The sequence below is a fragment of the Daldinia decipiens genome (genome assembly GCF_022478715.1).
Source record: "Daldinia decipiens strain CBS 113046 unplaced genomic scaffold F4813scaffold_35, whole genome shotgun sequence".
Lineage (NCBI taxonomy): Eukaryota > Fungi > Ascomycota > Sordariomycetes > Xylariales > Hypoxylaceae > Daldinia > Daldinia decipiens.
Genome location: NW_026054578.1, coordinates 20,890 through 44,340, shown reverse-complemented (window position 1 = coordinate 44,340; position 23,451 = coordinate 20,890). Strand labels below are relative to the sequence as shown.

The 23,451-nt window shown below is 46.2% G+C and overlaps 5 protein-coding genes across 5 annotated transcripts; 1 reads left to right on the top strand and 4 right to left on the bottom strand.

Annotated features, from left to right (window-relative positions):
• Window positions 1-30: 30 nt before the first annotated feature.
• F4813DRAFT_382486 (small oligopeptide transporter) lies at window positions 31-2,755 on the bottom strand (the record flags this gene model as incomplete). The annotated part of the gene is made up of 6 exons (XM_049245809.1): window positions 31-485; window positions 569-806; window positions 888-1,984; window positions 2,040-2,100; window positions 2,151-2,444; window positions 2,501-2,755. The coding sequence occupies 6 exons, from the start codon at window positions 2,753-2,755 to the stop codon at window positions 31-33; spliced, it is 2,400 nt and encodes a 799-aa protein (XP_049096599.1).
• A 1,592-nt stretch (window positions 2,756-4,347) lies between these two features.
• On the bottom strand, window positions 4,348-5,703 carry F4813DRAFT_369689 (Molybdopterin biosynthesis MoaE). Its single transcript, XM_049244450.1, has 2 exons — window positions 5,415-5,703; window positions 4,348-5,329 (listed from the first exon to the last, which is right to left on the bottom strand). The coding sequence occupies exons 1-2, from the start codon at window positions 5,542-5,544 to the stop codon at window positions 4,983-4,985; spliced, it is 477 nt and encodes a 158-aa protein (XP_049096598.1). The 5' UTR covers window positions 5,545-5,703; the 3' UTR covers window positions 4,348-4,982.
• A 426-nt stretch (window positions 5,704-6,129) lies between these two features.
• Window positions 6,130-9,250, top strand: F4813DRAFT_198390 (uncharacterized protein). The gene is made up of 6 exons (XM_049239526.1): window positions 6,130-6,506; window positions 6,576-6,994; window positions 7,046-7,118; window positions 7,167-7,348; window positions 7,409-7,469; window positions 7,529-9,250. Exons 1-6 carry the CDS (start codon window positions 6,410-6,412, stop codon window positions 8,941-8,943), a joined length of 2,247 nt encoding a protein of 748 aa, XP_049096597.1. The 5' UTR covers window positions 6,130-6,409; the 3' UTR covers window positions 8,944-9,250.
• Window positions 9,251-9,267: 17 nt separating this feature from the next.
• Window positions 9,268-11,469, bottom strand: F4813DRAFT_198381 (aspartic peptidase domain-containing protein). Its single transcript, XM_049239525.1, has 2 exons — window positions 10,531-11,469; window positions 9,268-10,441 (listed from the first exon to the last, which is right to left on the bottom strand). Exons 1-2 carry the CDS (start codon window positions 11,152-11,154, stop codon window positions 9,593-9,595), a joined length of 1,473 nt encoding a protein of 490 aa, XP_049096596.1. The 5' UTR covers window positions 11,155-11,469; the 3' UTR covers window positions 9,268-9,592.
• Window positions 11,470-12,524: 1,055 nt separating this feature from the next.
• F4813DRAFT_382482 (ketoacyl-synt-domain-containing protein) lies at window positions 12,525-20,521 on the bottom strand (the record flags this gene model as incomplete). Its single annotated transcript, XM_049245808.1, has 26 exons — window positions 12,525-13,384; window positions 13,448-13,996; window positions 14,055-15,030; window positions 15,061-15,110; window positions 15,192-15,900; window positions 15,940-15,942; window positions 15,973-16,105; window positions 16,136-16,167; window positions 16,204-16,206; window positions 16,240-16,276; window positions 16,373-16,398; window positions 16,444-16,510; window positions 16,544-16,697; window positions 16,728-16,797; window positions 17,412-18,215; window positions 18,277-18,658; window positions 18,809-18,888; window positions 18,939-19,291; window positions 19,374-19,425; window positions 19,455-19,577; window positions 19,690-19,892; window positions 19,956-20,021; window positions 20,076-20,163; window positions 20,216-20,272; window positions 20,327-20,331; window positions 20,362-20,521. 26 exons carry the CDS (start codon window positions 20,519-20,521, stop codon window positions 12,525-12,527), a joined length of 6,042 nt encoding a protein of 2,013 aa, XP_049096595.1.
• Between the last annotated feature and the right edge of the window lie 2,930 nt (window positions 20,522-23,451).

The following is a 23,451-nucleotide window of genomic DNA, read 5'->3' as shown; positions in this document are numbered from 1 at the left end:
ATAAATACGCTAAATACTAATACGTGTGGGTTACGCCCAGGTCTCCGGCCCAAATGTTTCTCCATCGGCAACAAAGCTCTTGATTGCCAAGCCGGTCTGGTCAAGTGTATCAAATACATCATAATTCCCGTACCACTTAGGTAGCTTAGCAGAGGTGAGATATAGCGTGAAGAAGATTATAATAGTCGAAACCGCTAGGCCCACGTCTAAACCTGCCGACGTGATATAATTATACTGCATCCACCAGCCATTCCACCTTCGCTTAATGTAGTAATTGAATACGAAGCCGACTGTACCCCAGCAGAGATATGTGTATGTCGAGGCAGGTGGAATCCAACCGGAACCTCCAAAAATAAGCGGCATGTTTATAAATCGGAATATCGACTTAGGAGCGCGACGGGCCAAGAACCAGGTAATTATAGGAGTAATGGCGCCGACGAGCCAGAACCATTGCAGCGACGCATAAATGGCATTGCCACTAAACACTATAGGACGCATTAGTATTTTTGCTCGTAGGACGATGACGGCTGGATGTTTAGAGAATTATACGACGTTGAAATTTACTTACTGCGCGCAGGGCCGATAGCACCCCATATAATGGATGCAGTATAGAAAACTCTGCCGTTAGGACACACATAGTTATCAGGCTGGTCGTCAGAGCAGATATCTGGGATAGTTCCTAGAGCCCAGTTCATGACGGCGATCTGGACGACGGCTGACCATAGGGAAGCTGCTAGCTGTGACCAGAACATAGCGCGGGGAGGCACTTTCATATAGTGACCGAGCTTGAGATCTTGGGCAAAGTACTATAGCCTAGAGTTAGCATCTGAAATTTGCTGGACATGGCTAAGTGAGTCGAAAATAAACTTCGGAAGTCTACTACTTACAAGGGCTTGTTGCATGCAGATGTAGCCATAGTTTTTGAACATCATCATGGCTAGAGGGTGACCGGGCAACATGTATCCAATGACAAATTCGGTTAAGACGTTCAGCCCGAGCTGAATATTTGTGATGGCCTGAATGATGCCTATCGGGATTGTCCATACCAATGGGATTAAGATACAGACGACATAAGCCCAGGCAGGAAATCCTGTAGGCCAAGCACAGCACACAACAAATGACAAACCAATCATTATAGCAAAGAGGGCAAGGTACCACCAATCCTCGGCGTCCCTGTACTTTCTCATTAGCTTCATGTGGATGTCATCCTCCTGCCTACGGGCAAGCTTGAATTGCGAGACGATTTGCTTCCCATGGTATAGAACAACATGAACAACTACGGCGGCGACGGCAGCGAAGGACATCCCATAGGTAAGGGCAAACTGAGTAGAGAGGAATAAGGGGGAATAATCGTAGTACTTCTGTTCGTTGAAGGTCAAATCGTCGTTCAAGATTCTCGAGACGTTGTAGACGGCACCGGTATTATCATAGGCACTGGACGACTGGACAACAAAGTAGTCGGCGTACCATGTGCCAGAGAAATGCAGGCCTATAGAGACAAAAATAAAGAAGATGACCACACCCGCCACGGCGTTGGCCACGGCGTGGAAAGGCGGAATGAGTGGAGATAGCGCATATCCAGAAATGACGGTCCAGTCTAGAGTTGTCGGTAAGAGACCATATCCGTGCAAACCCCCAAAGAGCTTGTTGACGACAACATTCTTAGGGGCAGCCCAGCATACGAACGTAAAGTAAGATAACCCTTGAAAAATCCAGCCTGGAAACCAATACCATACGAACCCGCCTATCATGACGTATATGAACCATCGATACCGGCTAATTCTCCAGCCATTCGTCTCGGCAGGGTCGGAAGGAGAATGATCATGGAGAGCGTAGAACAACGAAGCGTTAACGAGGTCGGAAGGCCATATCATCGCAGCCGGCCAGACGAGGAAACGCCTAGCCAATCCGGCCAAACCGTATCCCGTGCAAAGCGTGGTGACACCGAATAGGATTTGGAAGCCCCAGCCGAAGTGTTGCTTATCTTTTCTCTGAGTATTAGTTATGTTATAGTGTCAGTGCTTTGAGGCACAACTCACAGAAGACCTGCTGAGCGATCAGGACGTCGGTGGCATACAGAAAGCCTCCGCCGTAAGCGGCCTACTCAGGGTTTAGCTTCCATCCACTCGAACGTATTTTTTAAGACCCACATTCGACATGGCGACGATGATGACATGCTCCTTGAAATTGAACTTGCCCGGCTTGAAGTTGAACTTTAACCCCCATATATTAAACTGGCGGTCGGGGAATATCAAGTCCCATCCTAGCCCAATGGGGTACGCGACCAACTGGATGACATACGTGGTGATTTGTATAGTAGGGTTCTTCAAGGAAAAGAGCATGTTTACGGCCGAGCCTGCGGTACATAAAATCAAGCCGATTACCCAGGCACGAATTGTATTAGCTGGTAAGTCGACATCGTAATTCCTTACTGCAGCGCGCACCTTTTCACTCGTTTAGATATTTTAGCAGGTCGTATGCGGCTAGGGTAAAGACCTACCTCGGGGTAAGGACTGTTTTCTTCGAGTAGGGCCGTCTCAATCTCGACGCCCTTCTCGGCATCGCCTGAAGCAATAGCCGCATCGACGTCGTTGAGCTCCTCAATAGGAAAATTGGGATCAAGCTTGTGCTGTTCTTCGAAGCCCTTGAGAGTATGTAGAGCCTCAACACCGGTGACCTCTATGGCCTCGCTAGAAGAGGTGCTGGCCGGAGTAATCTCCTCGGCGACAGCGCGCTTACGAAAGTTGAAAACCATGTCGCCGCCCTGGGAAGAGTTATAATGATGTCAGAAACAAATGTTCATATTTAGCCTGACCGTAGCACAACAAAAGAGGGAAGTGAGCGGAGGGCATAGCCTAGACCCGAGACTAATAGAGGTCGCATGTTACTTTATATACCGGTGTAGATCAGCTCAAAAGTGAGAGGAGGTATGTACCACCAATGTTCTCAGGAGGACTTGAGTGGGACCCTAGGTGATATCGTGTCTCCCACCTTGTCGTCGAAGCCGGGCTGGGTGAGACCACGAGCTGTGATACCTGGCGGGTGGTAGCCCCGGCGTGGGGAACTAGCTTTTTGCTACTTTCGAGATTGGATGTTACATATGGGGGAGACGGATATGCATACATATACCCTAGGTAGTCATGGGTAACCTGCCTAAATTGGATAACCCCAAGTGGATGGATAACCGCAACGCAACGAGCTGTATCATGGTGGTATACTCAGCCATTACATATTATCCCGAGTGGGGCCATCCGCAGAAGTAGAATCGAGAAGACGGGTTTCCGTCCGTAGACCTTACCCCTTTAAGCCCTGTGTGTGTACTTAGAACATGCTTCGTACGTACCGAGAGGGAAGGATACCGAGATACTAACTAGGTAATTATCAGGTTATTGTAAGAAAACATATCATCCCATCCCTATCAAATTTATGATAAGTATGTGATAACCAACAAGCAAGGTGCCCAATTAGCATAATGCGGGAGATAACTTTAGCGAGAAATCCATGTTTCATATTCTTATCTTTAACGTCGAAGGAAGGTAGTAGGTCTCGCGTAAGATACGTCACCTTGGACTATAAGCCATTAATCGCTCGAGGAAGAGAGGTATCGAAGACGCCACAAACAGCCGTACCCGGCCGAGTGCTTGGGGCATTGCCCATACCAACGAGAATAGCAAAGTGGGTGAAGGTGCCGGGCATGCCGCATATACTATGGCCGATGCCCTACCCAGTGCAGTGGAACTTGGAAGCTGTAGAGATATGATATGATGTATCTCTATAGACTCGTCGTGAGGTAGCAGCTTGAATTCATGGGTGGATTGCGCCAAGACCAACCCCAGAAAAGAGCTGAAAAGGGTGCAAGGCTTATTTCTACATGGCGTTGGAACGTGCAGCTAAGTACCTAGCTTGAGTACCTAGCTTGCATGCATTACCATTACTCTATGTATTGCCATTGCCGCAACGTCTAGACCGAGCCGATTGATATGTTTTCCATAGCAGTATTATATGAAGGCTAGATAGAATAGTCGACAGAATATTCAACAGCACAAAGCTCTAGACTGGAGAGTGCTGCACCATGGTCCATGGTTGATCACTCCCTAGTTATGACTCTGCATGCAACCTTGGGTTGAAAAGTTGCAGGTTTAGAAGTCCAATCAGAGTTACCATTGAAAGAGATAAGAGTCTTTCCATACAGACTTACACCTGCATGTACATAAGCAGGTACATTAGGTATATACATGTAAGCACTGCTTATATGATGTACCTCACAGGTACCTTATGGCTTGGCAGATTCGGTCCGACCCAGTTCAGATTCGCGATGTTCTATGCTCCGTTCCCGGTCACATACACGCCTGCATTAATCTAAACCGCAACAGACCCAACGCGTGTCTAGGTACATGTAATCTCGTGATACAACGCAGGTTGTATGTAGTCAGGTAATAGGTTTTTTCTTCTTGCTGTCTATGTAGATTACGAGAAAAAGCAGAAAAAATCTGCATAAGGTAGCAGATACGAAAATAACATTCTAGTGTCTCCTGAACACACCATCTCGATTACATACAAGAATCGAGGCCCCCTTTGCTACTCCTTGGCTCAACAACAGCCATTTAACCGGTTAATGAACGGGACAACCAATTGCTATTTTCGTCCCATTTAGAACCGGCAATCTCGATGTGTTCAGTTAGTAACAATGGTACGATATTTTCAGAGCATCGTTCTAGGGAAATATTCAATATAGGGCTTGCAGGAGGGGCCTTAGGTGCCTAACCCAATATATAATATCCGGTATGCCGCACATACATACTATGTATATGTGGCTTTGGGTTGTATATTATACGGTGTAAATCGAATTGAATGCGTTTCCATACCAAGTTCCCAGCAAACAAGATAAGACACCATCCTAGGGCATCCCTGTAGATAGGTTCCACAAACCTCAGGTTGCTACATAGGTTCGATGTTGGTGTAGGTAAACGTAGGATAGCGAATCAAGATGTAAATGTTCCTTTTGCGCCATCCCTATTGGCTCTCCAAACGCCGTCTTCGCCTTCAAACTCTTCCCTCTTCCAGACTTCAACACGTTCTTTGCAGTCTTCAAGGGCTCGTTCACCAGCTCGCCACGCAGCCTGTCTATGCGGGGCAGATACTGCTATGAGTATACTCTCCTCCCCGATAGGCACGGTTCCGAGACGATGAACCATGGCTATTGCCACGAGGCCATACTCGGTATGGATTTCTTTGCATATGGATAGCATGGTGCGCAAGGCCAGTAGGTTGTAAGCAGAGTATTGGAGCTCCTTCACTGGCTTCCCACCAAAATTATCACGAGTAGTACCTACAAAAGCATGAGGATATAGGTTCAAAGTATTAATAATGACTACCTTGCGAGACGGCAGGATGGTATAGTGTGACTGACTGACCCGCAAACATGACTATTGCACCTGCTTGAGGGCTACGAACCCTATCCATCACACTGTTCACATTGAGATAGTCGTGGGTAAGTGCGACGTAGCAGGCATCCTCCTTGAGTTCAGTCGTTTCGAGGTCCATCTTCTTCGTATAGGTACCTAGCCGATGGTTGGTAGCAAGGGAGGAAAAAAGAGATTAAATCGAGGAAGATTGGAATATCTAAGTATCTATTGCACTTACGTGTATTTCGAGGTTTATCGACTTGGACCTGCGTTTGCGTTGATGCTTCTACTATTTTCTTACTATTTTGGAGGTAACTATGCATGTACGGATGACCCTTTCAAAAGTTATGTCCATAGGGCAGCCCTGTCAGGCCCGAAACGCACTGACCAGATTTTCTAACACCTGGCAACTTAAAAGCAAATGTATATATAAAATAATACTTTTATACTTTAAATTATACTTTATTAAATTAGTAGATTTAAAAATGTTAAAAAGCTTTAAATAACTTTTAATATAATTATTTATAACCTATAATTTTTAACAATTTTATAGTTTATTTTAAAAGGAAATATTTTAGTTGAAAAGGATAGGGTAAAATATAATACATGTTTTTAATAGGTGAGCAGTTGTCGCTAGGAATGGTCTATGCATGTCGGGCCCGATAGGGCTGCCCTATGGACATAACTTTTGAAAGGGTCATCCGTAACTACTGCGTAATTCAGAAATCTGTTCTAGAATCTGGGGTTGTTTAGATAAGCAAGATAAGATTAACTTCAATTGCTTGCCGAAAGAATGAACTTTATGCGCGTAACCTTAAGCACTTACGTAACACAACCATCTGACATTTAGGTACTTTTACCTTTTGCCTTCAACAGCAAGATTATAACCGTTCATCCTCTTATCTCATTATTTACTTTAATGAATTGCGCGCGTTCGGCGTATAACCAACCTTCCTTCGCATCATTGAGTCTGATGGGCGCATAACGCCGATATCGACATCGACATGTATGACGACTACGACCATCGGCCTCGCGACGAGCGAGACTACCACAGGCGTAGATCGCCCGCTCCTAGGGACCACCACTATCGTTCGCGGCATGGTAAAATGATATAGCCTGGATGATCGCTTGTAGAGATGAATAATGAGCTTGCGCTGACTTCCCTGTGAGGAAAAGAATCCTCTAGATCGCCTAGAAGGACGCCTCCAAAGGGACCAAGAGGGGAGGAATCCTACCGTACCCGGCGCTCTCCTGTCGGACGAAGACACAATTCACCTCATCGACGAGATACCTCTCCTGAACATCGCAATAATTACTTGGATCGCGCCATGAAAGCTAGCGGCGAGCCCTACGACCGCGAACCCGAATATTCGCCCCCGTACGACCGCGGTCGGGGTCGACATTACACAGATCACGACGATCCTCGAGGACGTTATAATCGAAGTCCCCGACGCGCCAACTCAGGCGGCTCCTCGCCTTTTGATTCTGGTGAGGATAGTTATTATCATGATAGCCGCCGGCCTAGATCTGGACGGCCCTACCATACCCTGAAGTTAGATGATATCCCTGATAGGATGAGCACACAAGAGGTATTCCTGCTGCATCTCATCCATTTCTTCGGCATACTAAATACTTAGTAGATTGATTCTGCCATGCGGGATATGGGAGCTGCCGGCCTTGTTGAAATCCGTATCAAGTCAGATGATAGAAGCGGTATGGTTTCCTTGTTTCCAAATACTGAACCGCCACTAAACGCAATAGGCAATCGTCGGCTGTACGCATTCGCTGAGTTTAGGTCCGAAGACGATGCTATCGGCTTCTACGAGAGAAACTACCCTGCTCTTGACATCACCAACCCTCACGGTTCCTCTATTCGTATACCTATAGAATATAGTCGAGAACGGCGGCATATCGCAAATCCTGACGATTGGAAATGCACAATGGTAAATCGCAAATCCCCGCTCATGTCGTTCTCCCCAATTTACCTAACTTCGGGCCGACAGTGTCATTTCGAGAACTTTTCCCGCCGAGCAACTTGCAAGCAATGCAAAGCACCTAGGACATGTAAGCCACACCCATAAGAGAATTGCTATGCTCTCGACAAAGCTAACTATTGGCATCAGCGGAGAATACCGCCGATATGAAGCTCGATGGTAAAAGCGATGAATGTCCACAACAAACACCATCCCAGTTCATCGTCATTCGCGAATTAGCTTCTTCTGTCACCGAGACTACATTGGCCAATGACATTAAGAAGCTCTATGTGACTAAGGATGAGGAGCCTAAACAATCACCCAACGCCCCTAACAAACTCAAAAGTACAGCTCCAATTGGCAATACTAGCGGGTTGGGCGCCAAGCCTGGCTCGCTGGTACGCGTCTTTATGATACGGGACAAATACTCGAATATCAGTTGTAATTATGGGTTTGCCGAATTCTCAACCCTAGACGATGCTCGCGCCGCTATGGTCAAGTACAATGCTTCCCCTCAGTTTACGGTTGCCTCAAAGCCTGCTTCTATTGCATTCATCCACTCCGGCGTCTTTATACCCGTTCTACATCCGATACAAGGCGAGGATCGCAAGTTCACTTTCGCGGCAACCCATAACCAGTCTCTCAGATTGGTATATTGGAACCCTTCAGTGTATGCTAATGAGCTTACGATCTTCAACGAAGCTCTATATGAGGACAAGCCGTCTAATATGGAGCAACTCAAGGATGACGCCGATCGAGCATTAGGCAAGGACTCCAGGAAGAGAAAAGCAGAGAAGGACCTTGCCGCGCCCAATGGGAAGAAGGTCATTGCGATGGCTCCTCAACTACAGATGTGGGCAAACAAGCATGCCGAGCTTCACGGACCGAAGGAGCCGAGCAATGGTGCGGAGCCTGTTGAAGTTAAGGCGCCCGTGACTGGTTCTAATGCTATCGGCCCTGCAGTCCTGAGCACTCCGGCCCCAACATCAACAGCCTTCGTGTCGTATGCTGATCTTGATCAAATGTGTTGTCTGCTCTGTAGACGGAAGTTTAAGAACGAGGCTTCGCTCCGCCGACATGAGCAAATAAGCGATCTGCACAAGACTAATCTCGACAATGATGTAGCAATCACTAAGGCAACTATAGACTTGAAGGCGCTAGGTAAAGAGCCAGTATCTAGCTACCGTGATCGAGCTAAGGAGCGGCGAATGGCGCACAATCAGCCTAGTAAACCAAAGCCTCACCTTCCCAGAAAGCAGCCCCAGACAACCAAAGATGCAGGTCCAGCTGCGGAAACACCGCCCGCGAAGCCTGCGGTATCCAAAGGTGCAGGATTGTTGGCCAAGATGGGATGGAGCACCGGCGAAGGTCTCGGAGCCGAAGGGGGTGGCCGAACTGCTATCATCGAAACCATGGCCTATACTCCTGGGGTGGGTCTTGGAGCCGAGGGCGGCAAGCTTGGAGATGCTGCCGAAGAGGCTGCTCGAGCTACGAAAAATGATTACTCGGACTTTGTCTCGAAGGCCAAGGACAAAGCAAGAGAGCGCTACGAGAAGATGAATTAGCGTATTTTGTTCCTGTGCTGTCGGGTCTCCTCTTCAGTGCATTACTATGTATTACTAAGTATGAAGGTTGATCTCGAGCGGGTTTTAGGTCGGGCGTATCAACTCATTTTAAGGGCATTAATGGCTATATCAATAGACGCCATTGCTCCCGATTGTCCGCTACACGTTGCTTGGTGTTAACATCAACAAGTTTATTTTACGTTCAATATTACCTATTGTTTACCGAATGAAAAGTTCTATATATGCCTACCTGGACTCCTAATAACCAGAGAATGTACCATTTGGGAGATACCCATTAACACGTGTATGCACCGATAGTCGTGGGAATAGAGGATGAGCCTCATTACGGCTCTGGTCAATTAATATATACTTCATCACCCAACCCATTATTATGTATATAAGCCCATTATGTATATACAGGAAGTCGCCATCTCGACGTCAACACTGTTATGAGTAAAAATAAATATACTCGTCTAAGAGTATGTAAGAAAGTCTATGGTACAGCGTGAACCCGTCTGTTTCTACATATCTCTAGGGTATCATGACTTCTACTAGGTTCAACGCTCATCAAACTTCTGTTCCTCTAAGCACATCTGTACCTAGGTAGATAAAGTATGCCTTGCCGTGTTGTGGTGCTTAATTATCCCGCCTATAACATGACTAGCCCAGCACCCATTAAGCAACTCAGACTTGCCATGCTGGCCATAACTAGAACCTCCCAGCTCTGTGCAGGCACAACCCTAGAACTGGCTCCCTCACTGGTCTCACTGCCAGGGGTACCTGAAGAGGTCCCAGAAGGCGAATTGCCACTGCCAGCTGTCTGCGTTGCGATGACCTGGGAAGCGACACCACTAACGTCGGGAATCCCAGACTTTGTGATCTCCACAATTTTACTCTCAGTGCTATTAAGATTGGCCTGAGCGAGACCGATCTTCTTGTTGGTGAGATCGTAGACTACGTAGGCAGAACGCAAGAACGTATCACCCAGCAGATAATAGTCCCCACTCCCCTGTAGGCCAAAACTGCAGATGTTATCGAAAGGTAGAGACGGCACATCCAGTCCCAGTTTGATGTATTGCTTTACATTATCCAAGATCATCTCATCAATGGGGACCTGGATGGTAGGGCCGTCATTGCCGCCGAATTGGAAATCAAAAGTAAAATTCTTGTTGTCCAGGTGTTCGCAGTTGATGTAGACAAGTCCAGTTCCAGAAGTGTCGTCTACGGCACCAAAGGCGCGGAAGATGCGGTTCGCCATAGTGTAGGGAACATAAGTCAAAGTAGTACCTGAATCCAGAATGACTGAGACAGGAGATTGGGTGTAATTGGTTATCGTGCCATTGTCGGCGGTCGTGGTTAAAGATGAGAGCGGGACGGTGAAGGAGGAGTAATTGCCGGTGCGGTCCGGTTCAATATCGACGATCTTAAGCTTGCCGATAAATTTCTGAGTATCTAAGCCACCAAATAGGATTGTTCCAGTCTCTGCGTATAGATCGTCCTATAATGATGGTCAGTCTATTAGAGTATTCTTTAAACCACCCGACACAAGCCGTTGGCGTACTTGGGAATTAAGGGGGGGCCACATACCAGATACAAGCTATAAGCTTGGATGGCAATCAGATCTTGATCTTCAAACAAATTCATAATGTTTGGATACGGCGTCAGGGCAGCAACGTTAGCAGCAAATCCTATACCTAAAAGGCCCGAGTTGATGGTGGAATTCTCGGCTAGGCCCATCTGTAATTTTTTGATGTCAGCTCCACCGATGCTGAAGGTGTCCCGAATGTAGTCGCCTTCGGCCCCTGAACCGTCAACATAGCGAATGCTGAACTCGTCTTGAGAAACTATAGAGTAGGTCGAACTCTTAGAAGGATCATACGTGGATAAACAGTATCCGTAGTAGTTCTGCATTGCCTTGGACCGACAGAGGTTCGCGTGGCTATCTAGTATCCAAACATCGCTACTCCCAGTATCGACAACCAAGTCGACAGTTTGAGGAGGTGTTCCCACGGTGACTTGAGCGTAGTAACCACCACCGGTCAAGTTGTTGTTTAGTTCTTGCGAATAGGTACCGGCACGTCTATGAAGCGCGGGCTGTCTGTTCGTCGATCTGCCAAAGCTGACGGGGATGACTTTCTGGGAATTTGTATTGTCGGTAGCTACCGCGATAGACGCGACGGACGCGGTAGCGAGAGCTGAAAGGAACCTCATAGCGAAGGGACACGACAACTACTTGAAGTAAAGGAAACGCCGGCTTAGGAGGGGAGAAGGGATAGAGAGCGACAAAAGTTGGACGCAAGATATTATCAAGGCAGAGAGGTAGATCCAGACAGATCCCAGGCAGATCCCCAGGCAGCCCAGTCCAAGGGTACGATCCACCAAGTTGGCCTAGGTAAGAAGCTAGCTGGGGCCTAGTTTTATGACTGGTCGCCACGCGCCGATGATCCGGTTCAAGACAATTGACGGTTAACAAGTGGACAAGTTGACGAGATACACACAGACGCAGAAGAACTAAATAATACAGAGAAGAAAAGGGGGGTTGATATCCGATAGGCCGATACGAGTATATTGCGTACGCAATCAGATATACTCAAGTGTGGTTGGTGGTTGAGTGATGTGCCGCTAATCGTCAAACGTCAAGAGAGAAGATAACGAAGGTCTCGAACAATCAACTTGCCGGTATAACCTACTTCTCTCTGCCTCTATTGTTAATAGGTACAAATAGAAGACTAGAAGAGGCGACGAGGAATAAAAAGAGAAAAGGAACCAAAAATAAAGGAGCGGATGAATTAAAGAGATTCATCATGAGTTGTTGATGAGCCGCCAAGCAAATTCGCATCGCCTATGGGCTTTTTTTTTTGGTTGTTAATGTGTAATCAGACTGATGTGTAATGAAACTTGGGTCAAGAAGTAGTATTAAACCCACCTTAAGTGAGCCTAAGTGAGAAGGTCCACTCAAAAGTCCAATAGAAAGCCGTAAGCGAGAAGCTTGGAAATCTTGGCCAAGTAGGTACAGCCTTGATTAAGGGCGCCTGCCTTATGTGTTATAGGTACTTATGCAGACCTAAATGTAGAAAGTACCTACCTAACCAACTGAATATATACATAGGTACATTTAGGTACCTCATACAACAGTGTACGGAGGTACATAAGAAGGATTACGCGGGCTGAAATTGTCTTCTATCAATCGTGCCATTAAATTGAAAGCCAACTTCGTCATCCCCCGCTAAGCAATATACATACATAATATCCTTGCCATCCAATTCTCCACGTATTGTTACCATACGCGCATCTATCTTGCAGCATCGTCGTCGACCGCGTCGTCATCCATTTATACGTCACCACCTTCATCCGCGAATAAACTCTCATCTGACACCAGATTATCATGTACTATCCATCTAAGATACATAGGTACCTGTAGTTAGATGAGAAGTATGTATAGTATCATTATATACGTATCAGGTATTATATACGATGTAGCAAAGTATGAACATTTTGAAGCAAAATCACAATCAACCCCTCATTATGTCACTGCATTACCACACAACCACTCACTTTGGCCTCTGCTACTCCTTTTCTCGCTATTGCACAATTGTGGCGCTGAGATCACCAATGCTGGTCTCGCTGAGCACCTCAAAGATGCTCACATCAGCCTCACACTCTCGAGAGACCCAGTTGCGAACTCCTACCACCAGCGTGTCAACACCGAAAGCGCTGGGGGGTCTAGACTCGTCCACACCTGCCGAGTCCATATTCATGCTCTTCGAAAGCATCTCCCTAAGACCCTTGCTAGCAATGCATCGTGCCTCCTCTGCATCTGTTGCCTGCGCTAATAGTCTCTGCATTACTTCCCGGGAGCCCGAGGCTTCTTCTGAAGTCTCTTCCGAACCTTCTGGCATATCCACCTGGTTAAGATGGGTGAACATAGCCGTTCGCGTCCAGTAAGGATCCGCTGGTTTATTCTGCAGGATCAACCCGCCGGTTCCAACTCCTGTAACAATTTGCACTGGTATCCTCTGGCCGTCCTCCATGTAACCGGTTACTGCTCGCTCGATTATGCATTTGATATCTTCGCGTCTGGTTCCAAAGAACCTGCTGGCTTTGAGCTTATCCAGCGTCTCATGATCGTCAGCAAGCATTCCTGCTTCAAGGACTGGGCCTAGATCAATCGATACAGCGTTCACTTTGCCCTCACTTGTTGTCTTAATATGTCTAGCAAGCGAGTCCTGGAACGCATTGCCCGCTGCGTAGTTCGCTTGTGCGCGATTTCCGATAATATCAGCTGAGCTAGACAGGAATATGAAAAAGTCTAGATCGTTGCCAAAGGCCTGGTGGAGGTTCCAGGAACCTACTGTCTTAGGCTTTGTTGCCAATTTCCAGTCTTCGTACTTCATAGTTTCGAAGACCGAGTCGCGCAGTACTGCCGCACAATGGAATATACCTTTCACGGGAGGCATAGATTGCTAAATCTCGCTTACAGTCTTTCTAAGGGTTTCGGTATTACAGATGCCCACCTTGAAAACTCTCACATTGACCCGCTTCGTGTGGAGAAGGTTAACGCAAGATTTAGCCAGGTCGTTCGTCGCGCCGGATCGTCCTAAGAACGCGATGTTCTTAGTACCATTGGCCACCAGCAACTTAGCAACCTCTATGCCGAGCCCACCGAGTCCACCAGACAGGACGTAAGTGGCACCTCCGCGTAAGTAGGAGCTCATAGAAGAGGGAGTTCGTGGGATGATTGGAATAGGTTTCGATGTGTGTCGCCAGCAATAGATATGGGCGCCTACTGTGTCTGAATCCAATGCTGCGAAAGCAGCCGCCAGGTCCGAGTAGTCGTATACATCTTGCAAAGCTTGATTCCAGCTCCTAAACTGCCAGGATAAGAGTTTGGGGTAAATGGATGCCAAAGCATCACCAAGGCGGTCTGGTTGGTATTTAATGAGATGTGACACATATATGATTATACAGCTAAATGTCTTGCCGATAACATCAGTTTCGCGCGTCGTCACATCGTTACGATCGGGTTTGTCAGCGAAACCAATCACACGGCCACCTATAAAAACAATTAGCGAATAGATCTCCTTGCCGTTTATTTTACTAAGAGAGCCCACCTTCTTTAACACATCTGATATTCAAATCTCGGCTTCTTGCAACTAGGTCGTAGATCAAGTCTACGCCTTGATTGTCCGTTAAACGCATTACCGTATCAGCAAAAGCTTCTGTTCTGGCGTCGAGGATGTACTCTTCCCCGAGTCCCCAAACATGGCTAAGAAGGCCACGCTCATGGTCGGTCTCTGCGCTGGTGAAAACCACGGCTCCTACAGATTTGGCACGCTGAATCGCAGTTTGGCCGAATGTCCCCGCGCCAGCATGAATTAGGATAGTATGCCCACTCTTGAGCTTACCAAGCGCATATCTAGCAATAGAGAAGCTTGTGGGTAGATAGATAGGTTGAAGTTCAGATTGGTAGTTCGGTACTCTATACAGGAGTCGATGATGACATGTAACGAAGTCTCGTAGAGATCCACGGGCAATCCCCACAACGTAGTCACTCGGAGAAACGCTCGTAACGTTCTCTCCAATCTGGTCAACTACACCGTATACATCTGTCCCCAGGTCGCCCTTCTCCACGCGCCCATGCATAATTTCGCGGTCCAGATCGCCAAGTGTAGTTGTAATCACTCGGACTCTTGCATCATCCGGAGACAGAAGGTTGGCGTCAGGGTCATCGCCCCAGTACAAGCCTCCCGTGTCGCCTACCTGTCCAACCTCAAGCTTGAGGGGCCTTTCGTGCGGATTAGGCATCGTCTGTTGGTCTGGCTCTGCTGGTGCAGAGCCACGCTCAATCATAGAATTCAGCGAGTTCACGGGAATCAGCCTTGGTACCATGATTTTCCTATTACGTTCGATATATTCCGTTTCAATAGGCCCTACAATCTGGGGTTTAAAGAAAGATCGCGCGATCAGTCTTAAGAGTGTCTGAGTGAATGATATTACTATGGTAGAGGAGAAATTTAGATCGATGCCGACATCAAATGTGGCTAATTTCTTCTTAGGATACTCTGATTGTATAGTCCTTCCTAAAGCCTGCGTTAGACTAGATTGCGGGTTCTTAACCTCGAGCTGTGAAGCACGAGTGATCCAGAAAATCCCTTTCATAGCGGAAGCTACATTCTAGAATGCAAGGAATTCTTGTTCTGTCCATTTCCAAAGTAGTGCTTGTCCGTCGGCTTCCAAGATGGAAATACAGTATCTTGGAAGTATCTCATTCTCCTTGATGCTACTTAATGTTCGGAACTGGCAGTTCAGGTTCTTAGAGAGTTCAGCTTCAAGCCCACTGATATTTGGACTAGCATCTACAGGAATAAGGATAAGTAGGTTGTCAGTCAGCTCAATATGCTGCTCGTTAGAGTTTTCCGAAATGTTGAATTCCTCCCAAATAATCTCGGAACAGAGACTACGATGATTCGGGAGGAAACCGAGCTCTTGTGTCGCACTTCGGTCCAAGGCGGTAAAAGTCATATCCTCAATTATCATGAGTGGATTAGCACCAGATGTTTCCAACCAAGACTGGTCCGAAACAACAAAGAATGCAGATGCACTAAGCCGTCCGTTAAGTTTTGCGCAGGTATGAGCAGCAAGTTGTTTACCGGCCCCTGAGAGCATGGGAGAGTTAGCCGATAGATAGAGATTTCCAAGGAAAGAGAAAACCATCGGACCATTTCCAAAACTTAAGGCGGTTTGGAAGACCGAATCTAGTGTCTTCGGGTGAATAATATGCGGATACTCAAACTTTGCAGGCATGACAGATTTTGTGTCCGGAATACGAATAGTGCCGACACAAACACCGTCCCATCTATGGGGAGACTCGATATTCTGGAATAGCCGACCATAGTTCATGCCAATAATATCTAGGCTCTCATAAAGCTGTCTTGGATTAACGGGGTCAACGCACTCCTTCTTTGCGTCGAGGTACGCCTGATAATACCTGTTGACCTCCTTAGGAGTTGTATGGTAATGAATTGTTACATACCCACTGCCGTGCTCCTCCCAAGGCTTGTCGAGTTGTTTGGAGTATATAGAGAACTCGAAAGAGGCTGAAGGCATGGCTAATGAGGGAGAATCGGAATTCCCGATAGGAGCTACAGCCATTTGATTGTCCCTTTTGTTAAGGTTCAAAGCATATTCTAACCCATGTGGAGTATCCGGGACAATCATGGCTTTCTGAAATTTGAACTTGGTGATCTGGTAGCCTGAAACCTGCTCTGAAGCCAGTTGCTTAGCAGCTTCGAATACCATAGTAGCCATATCAGCGGCCGGATATATTATTGTTCTCTGCACTTGGTGGTCCAAGATCCACGGGTTCTCTGAGACGCGGGAGAAGCCACGCCATCGGGTTTGAAACGGAATAGAATCAGCTGTTGGTCACCCGATGAGATCATATCTTCCATGAACCTGGAAACGATTGGCTAGCGACAAGTGTTACTCGTGCCAATATACCTTGTTGTGATTCCAAGGGTACTTTGGGAGATCGACGAGTAGCCTAGGTCGCTCAGTCTGCACATTCCTCATAACCACCCAGGGCATGGCGACGTCAAACCCATTGCCCCAAAGCTTCCCAGCGGCTTCCAGTAAAGTCGTAGCCGCGTCTTTGCCTCTGTGAAGCACGAATGCATAAACCGGCCGTTGCCTAAGCTTTTCCTCGGCATCAAGGATTTGCCTTATAGGGCCTTGGAGTGATGAATGTGATACAACTTCTAAAATGAATATTGGCTTGTCACTACTTTTGACGCTCAACATCCGATGCATGGCTTCGGCAAAAAGGACCGGAGACACCATATTCCTCACCCAATACTCTGGAGAAAAGTCCCTCCCAACTCATGGCGTTGTTGGTTGGTTGGCTGGTATATTTAACGCCGGGGCGAGGGGGAAGGACCAGCCCTCGCAGACCTCCCTAAGGGTATACGGCGTGCAAAGCTATCTAAAGCTATATACAAAGTATCTATTTATATACACGCAATATTGGTTCCTAATATCCTGCAAATCTAACCCTAGAAGCACACATGATAATGCTCTAGCCGCTCTCGTTAGCTCCTCCGGGTAAGCTCGTGTTCAGTATAATATTGGTATTCGAAGGTCGCCCACTAAGGCGCCGTTAATTCGCTTTTTAAACCGTTCCGTATCACGCCTTTTCAGATATAAAGCCTGTTCTAGCCGTAGGCACTATTCCATTGCGGATTAGCTGTCAGGCATAGTGTTCGAGGCGCTTTATCGCGCGATTTGCCGTCAGGCATTGTCTATTTGACTTATTTTTGGGTTTTGTTATAATTTATAATTTAAGGTAACGAAATATAGGGAGCGATAGAGAGAAAGAAAATGCTTAGGGAGAGGTGGGAGGCGTCTTCCTCCCGCCGGCCGAGAGCCTCTGATCCAGGCCCAACTAATGGCGTGCAGTAACGGATGGATACATGATGGGGAACGTCGTTGCTGAGAGACACGGAGTTAGTTCCTACTCGGATGTCACTCGGCGTAACGAGTCCTCTTAAATTGTGAGGATGCGTGATCGTCCCATTCCTCGGCTTCTTCGGTTTGATGTGCGCGATCGATTGGAGATATGCGTTTTCGCAACGCTTCATGTGGTGCGAATGGTATGCGATATCTACAACGAGAAGTCGATTGAAGATACCTGTGTCCTGGAAAGTTCCCTGGAGCTCTTTAATTGCACTTTCGTCACCAGACAATGTCATAGAAGCTGGACTATTAATACAAGCCACCACTTTATCATTGCCGATTAGGTCCACATACTTCCGTACTTCGGAAGCTGGTAGGCCAACAACAAGCATGCTGCCATTCAGATATTCTTCGTTCTTAGAAGTCAGCATAGCTTCAGCACAGCGTCCCCGGTGAAAGGCCAATTCCCAGGCGTCCTCCCGTGAGAGAGCCCCCAGAGTGTAAGTTGCTGCAATCTCGCCAGAAGAATGACCACAGACATAGTTTGGGCTAACTCCAAAATATTTCGTCAACAGGTCTACAATGGCCATTTGTATTGCTGTAGTTGCTGGCTGGGAAATCTCGGGTTGGTTGACCAGGGAGTGGCTTTCATCCCTGAGAAGCTCTGCAAGATGGCTAAAAGGAGCGTTCGGCTTGGTCTGCAGATATAAGCTTGCTTCCTCGATCGATTGCAAGAAGGCGTCAAATCCGAGAAGCTCTCTACCCATAGAAAACCATCGTGCTCCTTGTCCACCAAATACAAAGGCTGATCTGATAGAGGGCTGATCTGATAGAGCTTCCGTCCCCCGGTGCCCTAATAAGATCGCCAATTGGTAAGTTAACTAATTTTTGAACGAGCTCTTCGGGTGATCGCGCAACGACTGGTGCTCTCCATTGTAATTGTGTCCGCCGGCAACCGAGAGTGTATGCAAAATCTTCCATAATATTTCCAGGCGAGGATTTAAGTTGCCTTCCGGTGTAAGACGCGTAGTCTTTGAGCATTTGAGTTAATACCTTCTGTTCATGCGCCGAAAAAATGAAGAGATGTGTCTTCGAATCGCGGGTAGGAATTGGCATCCCCTGCACTGATCTAGCCCACTGGTGCGTCGTGGTGCTGAGGTTTGGCAGGTTCCGAGTGCTATCACGAAGTGTGGTATTGCGGTGTGCCGAGAGCCCCCTTTGAGCCAGGTAGTGAGCAGCGTCATCGAGGATAACATGTGCGTTTCTAGTACTCAAGTTAGCAAATTATTGTGGAATCAAGTATGTAATATTCCGAAGAGCGGGTAGCCCCTAGGAGATAATAGCAACAAGCACTTAGCACTGAAGCAAAAACAAGTCTCAATAGACTGATATTATAGGTGTTGAAGTTACTTACGTTCCACCAAAACCAAAACAGTTGACGCTCGCACGCCTGAGTCCTTCGGTCGTCCAGGGAGTATTATTGCCGATCGGAACCTGTATAATATTAGTCAAGAACGTATCTGTGATTTGGTATATTTCCTTGCCTTAACTTTCCAGGCGTTAAAGTCAATAGCTAGATTTCCAGGTGCCTCGAAGTTGAGATGCTGCGGAATCATTCCATTCTCAATGGTGAGGATCCCTTTAACCAACCCGGCAATTCCGGCGCATCCTTTGAGGTGACCAATGTTTGTCTTGACTAAACCAACGTATATAGGGTTGTCGGAACTACGCTCTGCACAAAACACGTCTGAAATTGCTTTCAACTCTCTCCAATAGCCAGCCTGTGTACCGGTGCCGTGACATTCGACATAGGCCGTGTTGTCGACAGGGAGACCGGCTCTCTTATACACGGTTCTTATATTACGAAGCTGAGCTTCCGCACTGGGTAGAGTAATACCTTACGATGAAATTAGCGGTATCCCTATTAGACCTAATAATATACGTACCAGGTGTGCGCCCGTCTCAGTTAACATTAGAACCTCGAATTATGGCATGGATGTTATCGTTGTCTCGTATAGCATCTGAGAGACGCTTCAATACCACGATACCAATTCCTTCACCCCGGAGTCATTAGCACGTGCATCAAACGTGTAGTATTTACCATCCGGGCTCAAGAAGTTTAGCGCTGTCATAAGCATCATAATATTAGGCGTCAGGATTAACCCGGCACCGCCAGCGAGCCCCTAACAAGGTCGTTAGCAGTGCGTCTGAATTATTCGTACGGGATAATATGTGATGAATTTGAGACGGATGTGAGTGGTTTCTCGTCGGCATGCTACGGTCGTATAAACTTACAATATCGATCTCTCCGTTACGAAGGCTTTGACAAGCATTGTGAGCACAAACTAAGCTAGCACTGCATCCTGTGTCGATGGTCATGCTTGGGCCGTTGATGTCTAAGAAGAATGAAATGCGATTCGACATGATCGCTATCCCATTGCCGGTCGCACCATATTTAGGGGAGTTATCGGGGTCACGCAAAACAATCTGCTCATAATCTATAATACTATTAGAGCGAAGCGTCAAAGATATCGGACGATGTTCATCTCATGCATACACACCTTTCACGAAGGAGCCAATCCAAACTCCCGTATCGCTCTTCTTTAAAGCCGTGCGGTCAACTCCGGCTAAAAGCACATATTAACATAGTATTAAACGGGAAGGGATTTTGGCATCTATACCGCTGTCTAGAGCTTCTACGGAAACCTCGAGAAGCATTCGTTGTTGCGGATCTATCGCCTTAGCTTCATCGGCTAGGATTGAAAAGAACTGCAAATAGTAGCAAGGCTCTGTTCTTTGAATCATATAAGTCAGGGCTTACCGAGCTGTCAGACGCGCCGACATCTTGGGTCAGGAAATGGCCGGCTGTGAAAGGAATCTAGACCAGAAGTTTAGCCACTATTATACCACGGGATTCCGAAGGAGTACATACACTGCCTTCTCAGTTTCCGCTTGGATGGAAGTAACTAGAGACATTAAGACGGTCTTTGGGAATTTCAGACCAGGCACTTTCTCCACGGCAGAGCATCTGCCATAGCTCTGAAGGAGATGTGGCGCTACCGGGGAAACGACACCCAATGCCTACTACAACAATGGGTTCTGTTGCATCATAGATCAGGCTAACCATCAGGGGTGTCCAGAGTCATTTATTAGTTACCAAAAGGGGACTATTGTGATGCAACACTGGGGTCTATGTGATACAAGTACAGGCAATTTAGACGTTTGAATAAGTAATTGGATCTATGAGGAACAACCGGACCATGTCTAAATTGGATTGGAAAAAGTAATTGTCGATGAGCTTAAAAATGGTTTGTATGCTGCAGTCTTGAGGAAGTAGTAGGAGTATAAATGAAGGAGATATTGTGTTAAGCCTGTTGAAGAGAGCCAGTAACTAATTTGACTTGGGAATAAATGGTATAAAGTATTAATGTATGTGCCTGAAATATTAACGAATATGTTATATAGGTATAAACGTTCGAATCCATGTCTAAACCCATGTAGTATTTAAAGGTGAGAGATGCAATTAGTAATAAACCGGGATGCTCATGTCCATTCCGAGCCGAAGGGAAATGGTCTAGGTTGAGCTGTCGAGAGTGGCTGTTCTATCCGGCGAGTTAGTTTCTTAGTGTCTTTGCGTAGATAAAAGGGGGAGGATATATCAACACCCAAAGTACCGCGTAGATCTTTGCACGCAGTAAGTCAAGGAGCTAAGAGGATTGTTCCGAGCCTAGAGCTTAACTAGAACTTAACCTGGCGAAGCTTCTTTCTTTTCTGGCTGTATAACTATCTATAGTATACTAAGTGCGCCCGCATCCTCATTACTCATTATTTCTTAGACACCGCCCCCGTCTATAAAACCATATGGGTCCGCGGGTTCTAGAGTATTATTGTTATAATATTCGCTAGGCAGTGATCTGATCTAAGAGGGTATAGACTTAGAGTATTATTCTATCAAATTAGAACCAACAACCTTGTTATACGTTAGGTACTCATGTAGCTAGCTTCCAAAACTACATGTAAGCAACATCAGGTCGAGCACAATTGGTTTACATGATAACGTACCTGCATGGACAATGTTACTAGTCTTACTTACCTCATGTTATGCATGTACCTACCTAGGGAGATACAGGTATGTTTTGAGATACTCAGCTTACAATAAGGCTGTGAGGTTGCAACAAGGAATGTTGTAAGAAGTTTAATTTCACCGAACATAACACAAAACATATTATCAACGGATCCCCATCATGCCGCCAGGTGGCTAACTTTCTGCAGTAAATCACAACGAATTATGACCGCATTCCAACTGCGCCACCTAGTACATAACCATTCGGATAGACGGATCAGACGCCGGTAATTACGCTAAATAATAAATAGCAAAGAGGACATGTAACATCAAATTCATGTCATTGGATAGGCGTAGCTCTATGAGATAAAAATACACCGAGGGTGTTTCTGAATAACTATACGTTAAAGAAAAGTCTAACACAACAAGGTGTTTGTTATTACTACAAGACCTAAAGGGTCGAGTATTGCCACTTGTTTATTTATGTTACAAACTCCATTGAATACGGCTTTACCCGTCATGTCCTTGTCCGTTCCCCCAGCTTCTACCTAACTAGTAGGAATTAATAAGCAGTCTCGTAGTATTAGAATACAGACCGAATTGCTTAGTTATTAATGGAACGTGGAGAGCCAGATAATAAAAAAGGCCAGGCACATAACACGTGGGGTCCATGAAAATAGTAGTCGGCCCGGTAGTCGTAACAATTTAGTCGTCACAAAAGGTTAACCTTTGATAACTCCTAGAGAGGGACTGTGTACAAGTTAGTGCCAACGTCTTCTATTGTTAAGACATCGTATTCGGACATCATCTAAGAATATTAAAGAAATATATACAGATATATGGATAGCACAAAAAGGAAATAATAATAAAGAAAAAGAAAAGCAGAGCCACACAACAGGTGTTAAGCGCTTATTGATCGATCTCTCTCGCATGATTTTAATTCTTTCTAGCGCCAACACAAACTCAACTCCCAGGAATTCGGACTAGATCATAGGATACTCTAAACAGTATATTTCGCGGCAATATTTTAACCCTCTATCCTCTTAAAAGACAATACAAGGATTTTACAAATGTCGACTAGCCAAACACATAAATTCTACTATTTGCTGAGGAAAACACCGCAGCATGTAATTATATGGACAAAGAAATATTGTCAGTATGTGTCTCCTTTGATACTCTAATTAGGGGGGTAGGAAGTGTAAGGAGTGGGACGAGTAGGACGATAGACCAGACGGAATCCACACCCTCCCAATAGAACTAATCTTATCTAGAGATCCCCAGAAACTATCTCTATTTAGCTCTATGTAGCCCTATGTGATAGATGCCGTATTTGAACAGTCCCTAGAGTTATTTGTTAATTAAATGCAAGGTGGCACAAGAGCGAACTACCTAGGCCTAGAATGTCAATATCCAAGTTCCTGAGAATTGGCTGCGCCTCTAGGGGAGAATATAATCATGTGATATATCAACAAGGCTAGGCTCGGATGATGGAATGCACGTTGTGAAGAAGGCCCATCAAACTTGATGAAAACATGATGTATTGCGGCTCCGGCTTAAAGTTATCGTACAGCGGTTAGAAGAGGTATCAGAAGTTAAATTCGACGCCATATAATTTATTCGTGCTGTTTAAACATGTTTGTCATGTCTAGATGAATAGTACATTTCTCGTTTCAGATGGCCGAGTAAATTGCTACTATTGATAAGACAAACAAGTTGAATGAAGCACCCGCAGATGTGACGACCCAGTCCAGGATATACCAGAAGTTGCACAAACGGGATTTGACATGATCTGTCTCTGTGGCGCTCAGGAGTGTTACTCCCGGCTACTAGGTTTACTTAGTGCTAGTTTTGAGCTCATCTCGTTGTTCGTACCACGTTTCACGGGACCCAGCTTTCTCAACTATTTTAGGATTGGGCCATAGATGCCTCGGTAGTTAGAGGGGGTACGTACAAAACTTATAGGTTCAGCATGGATCTATCTTGTCCCAATCCCA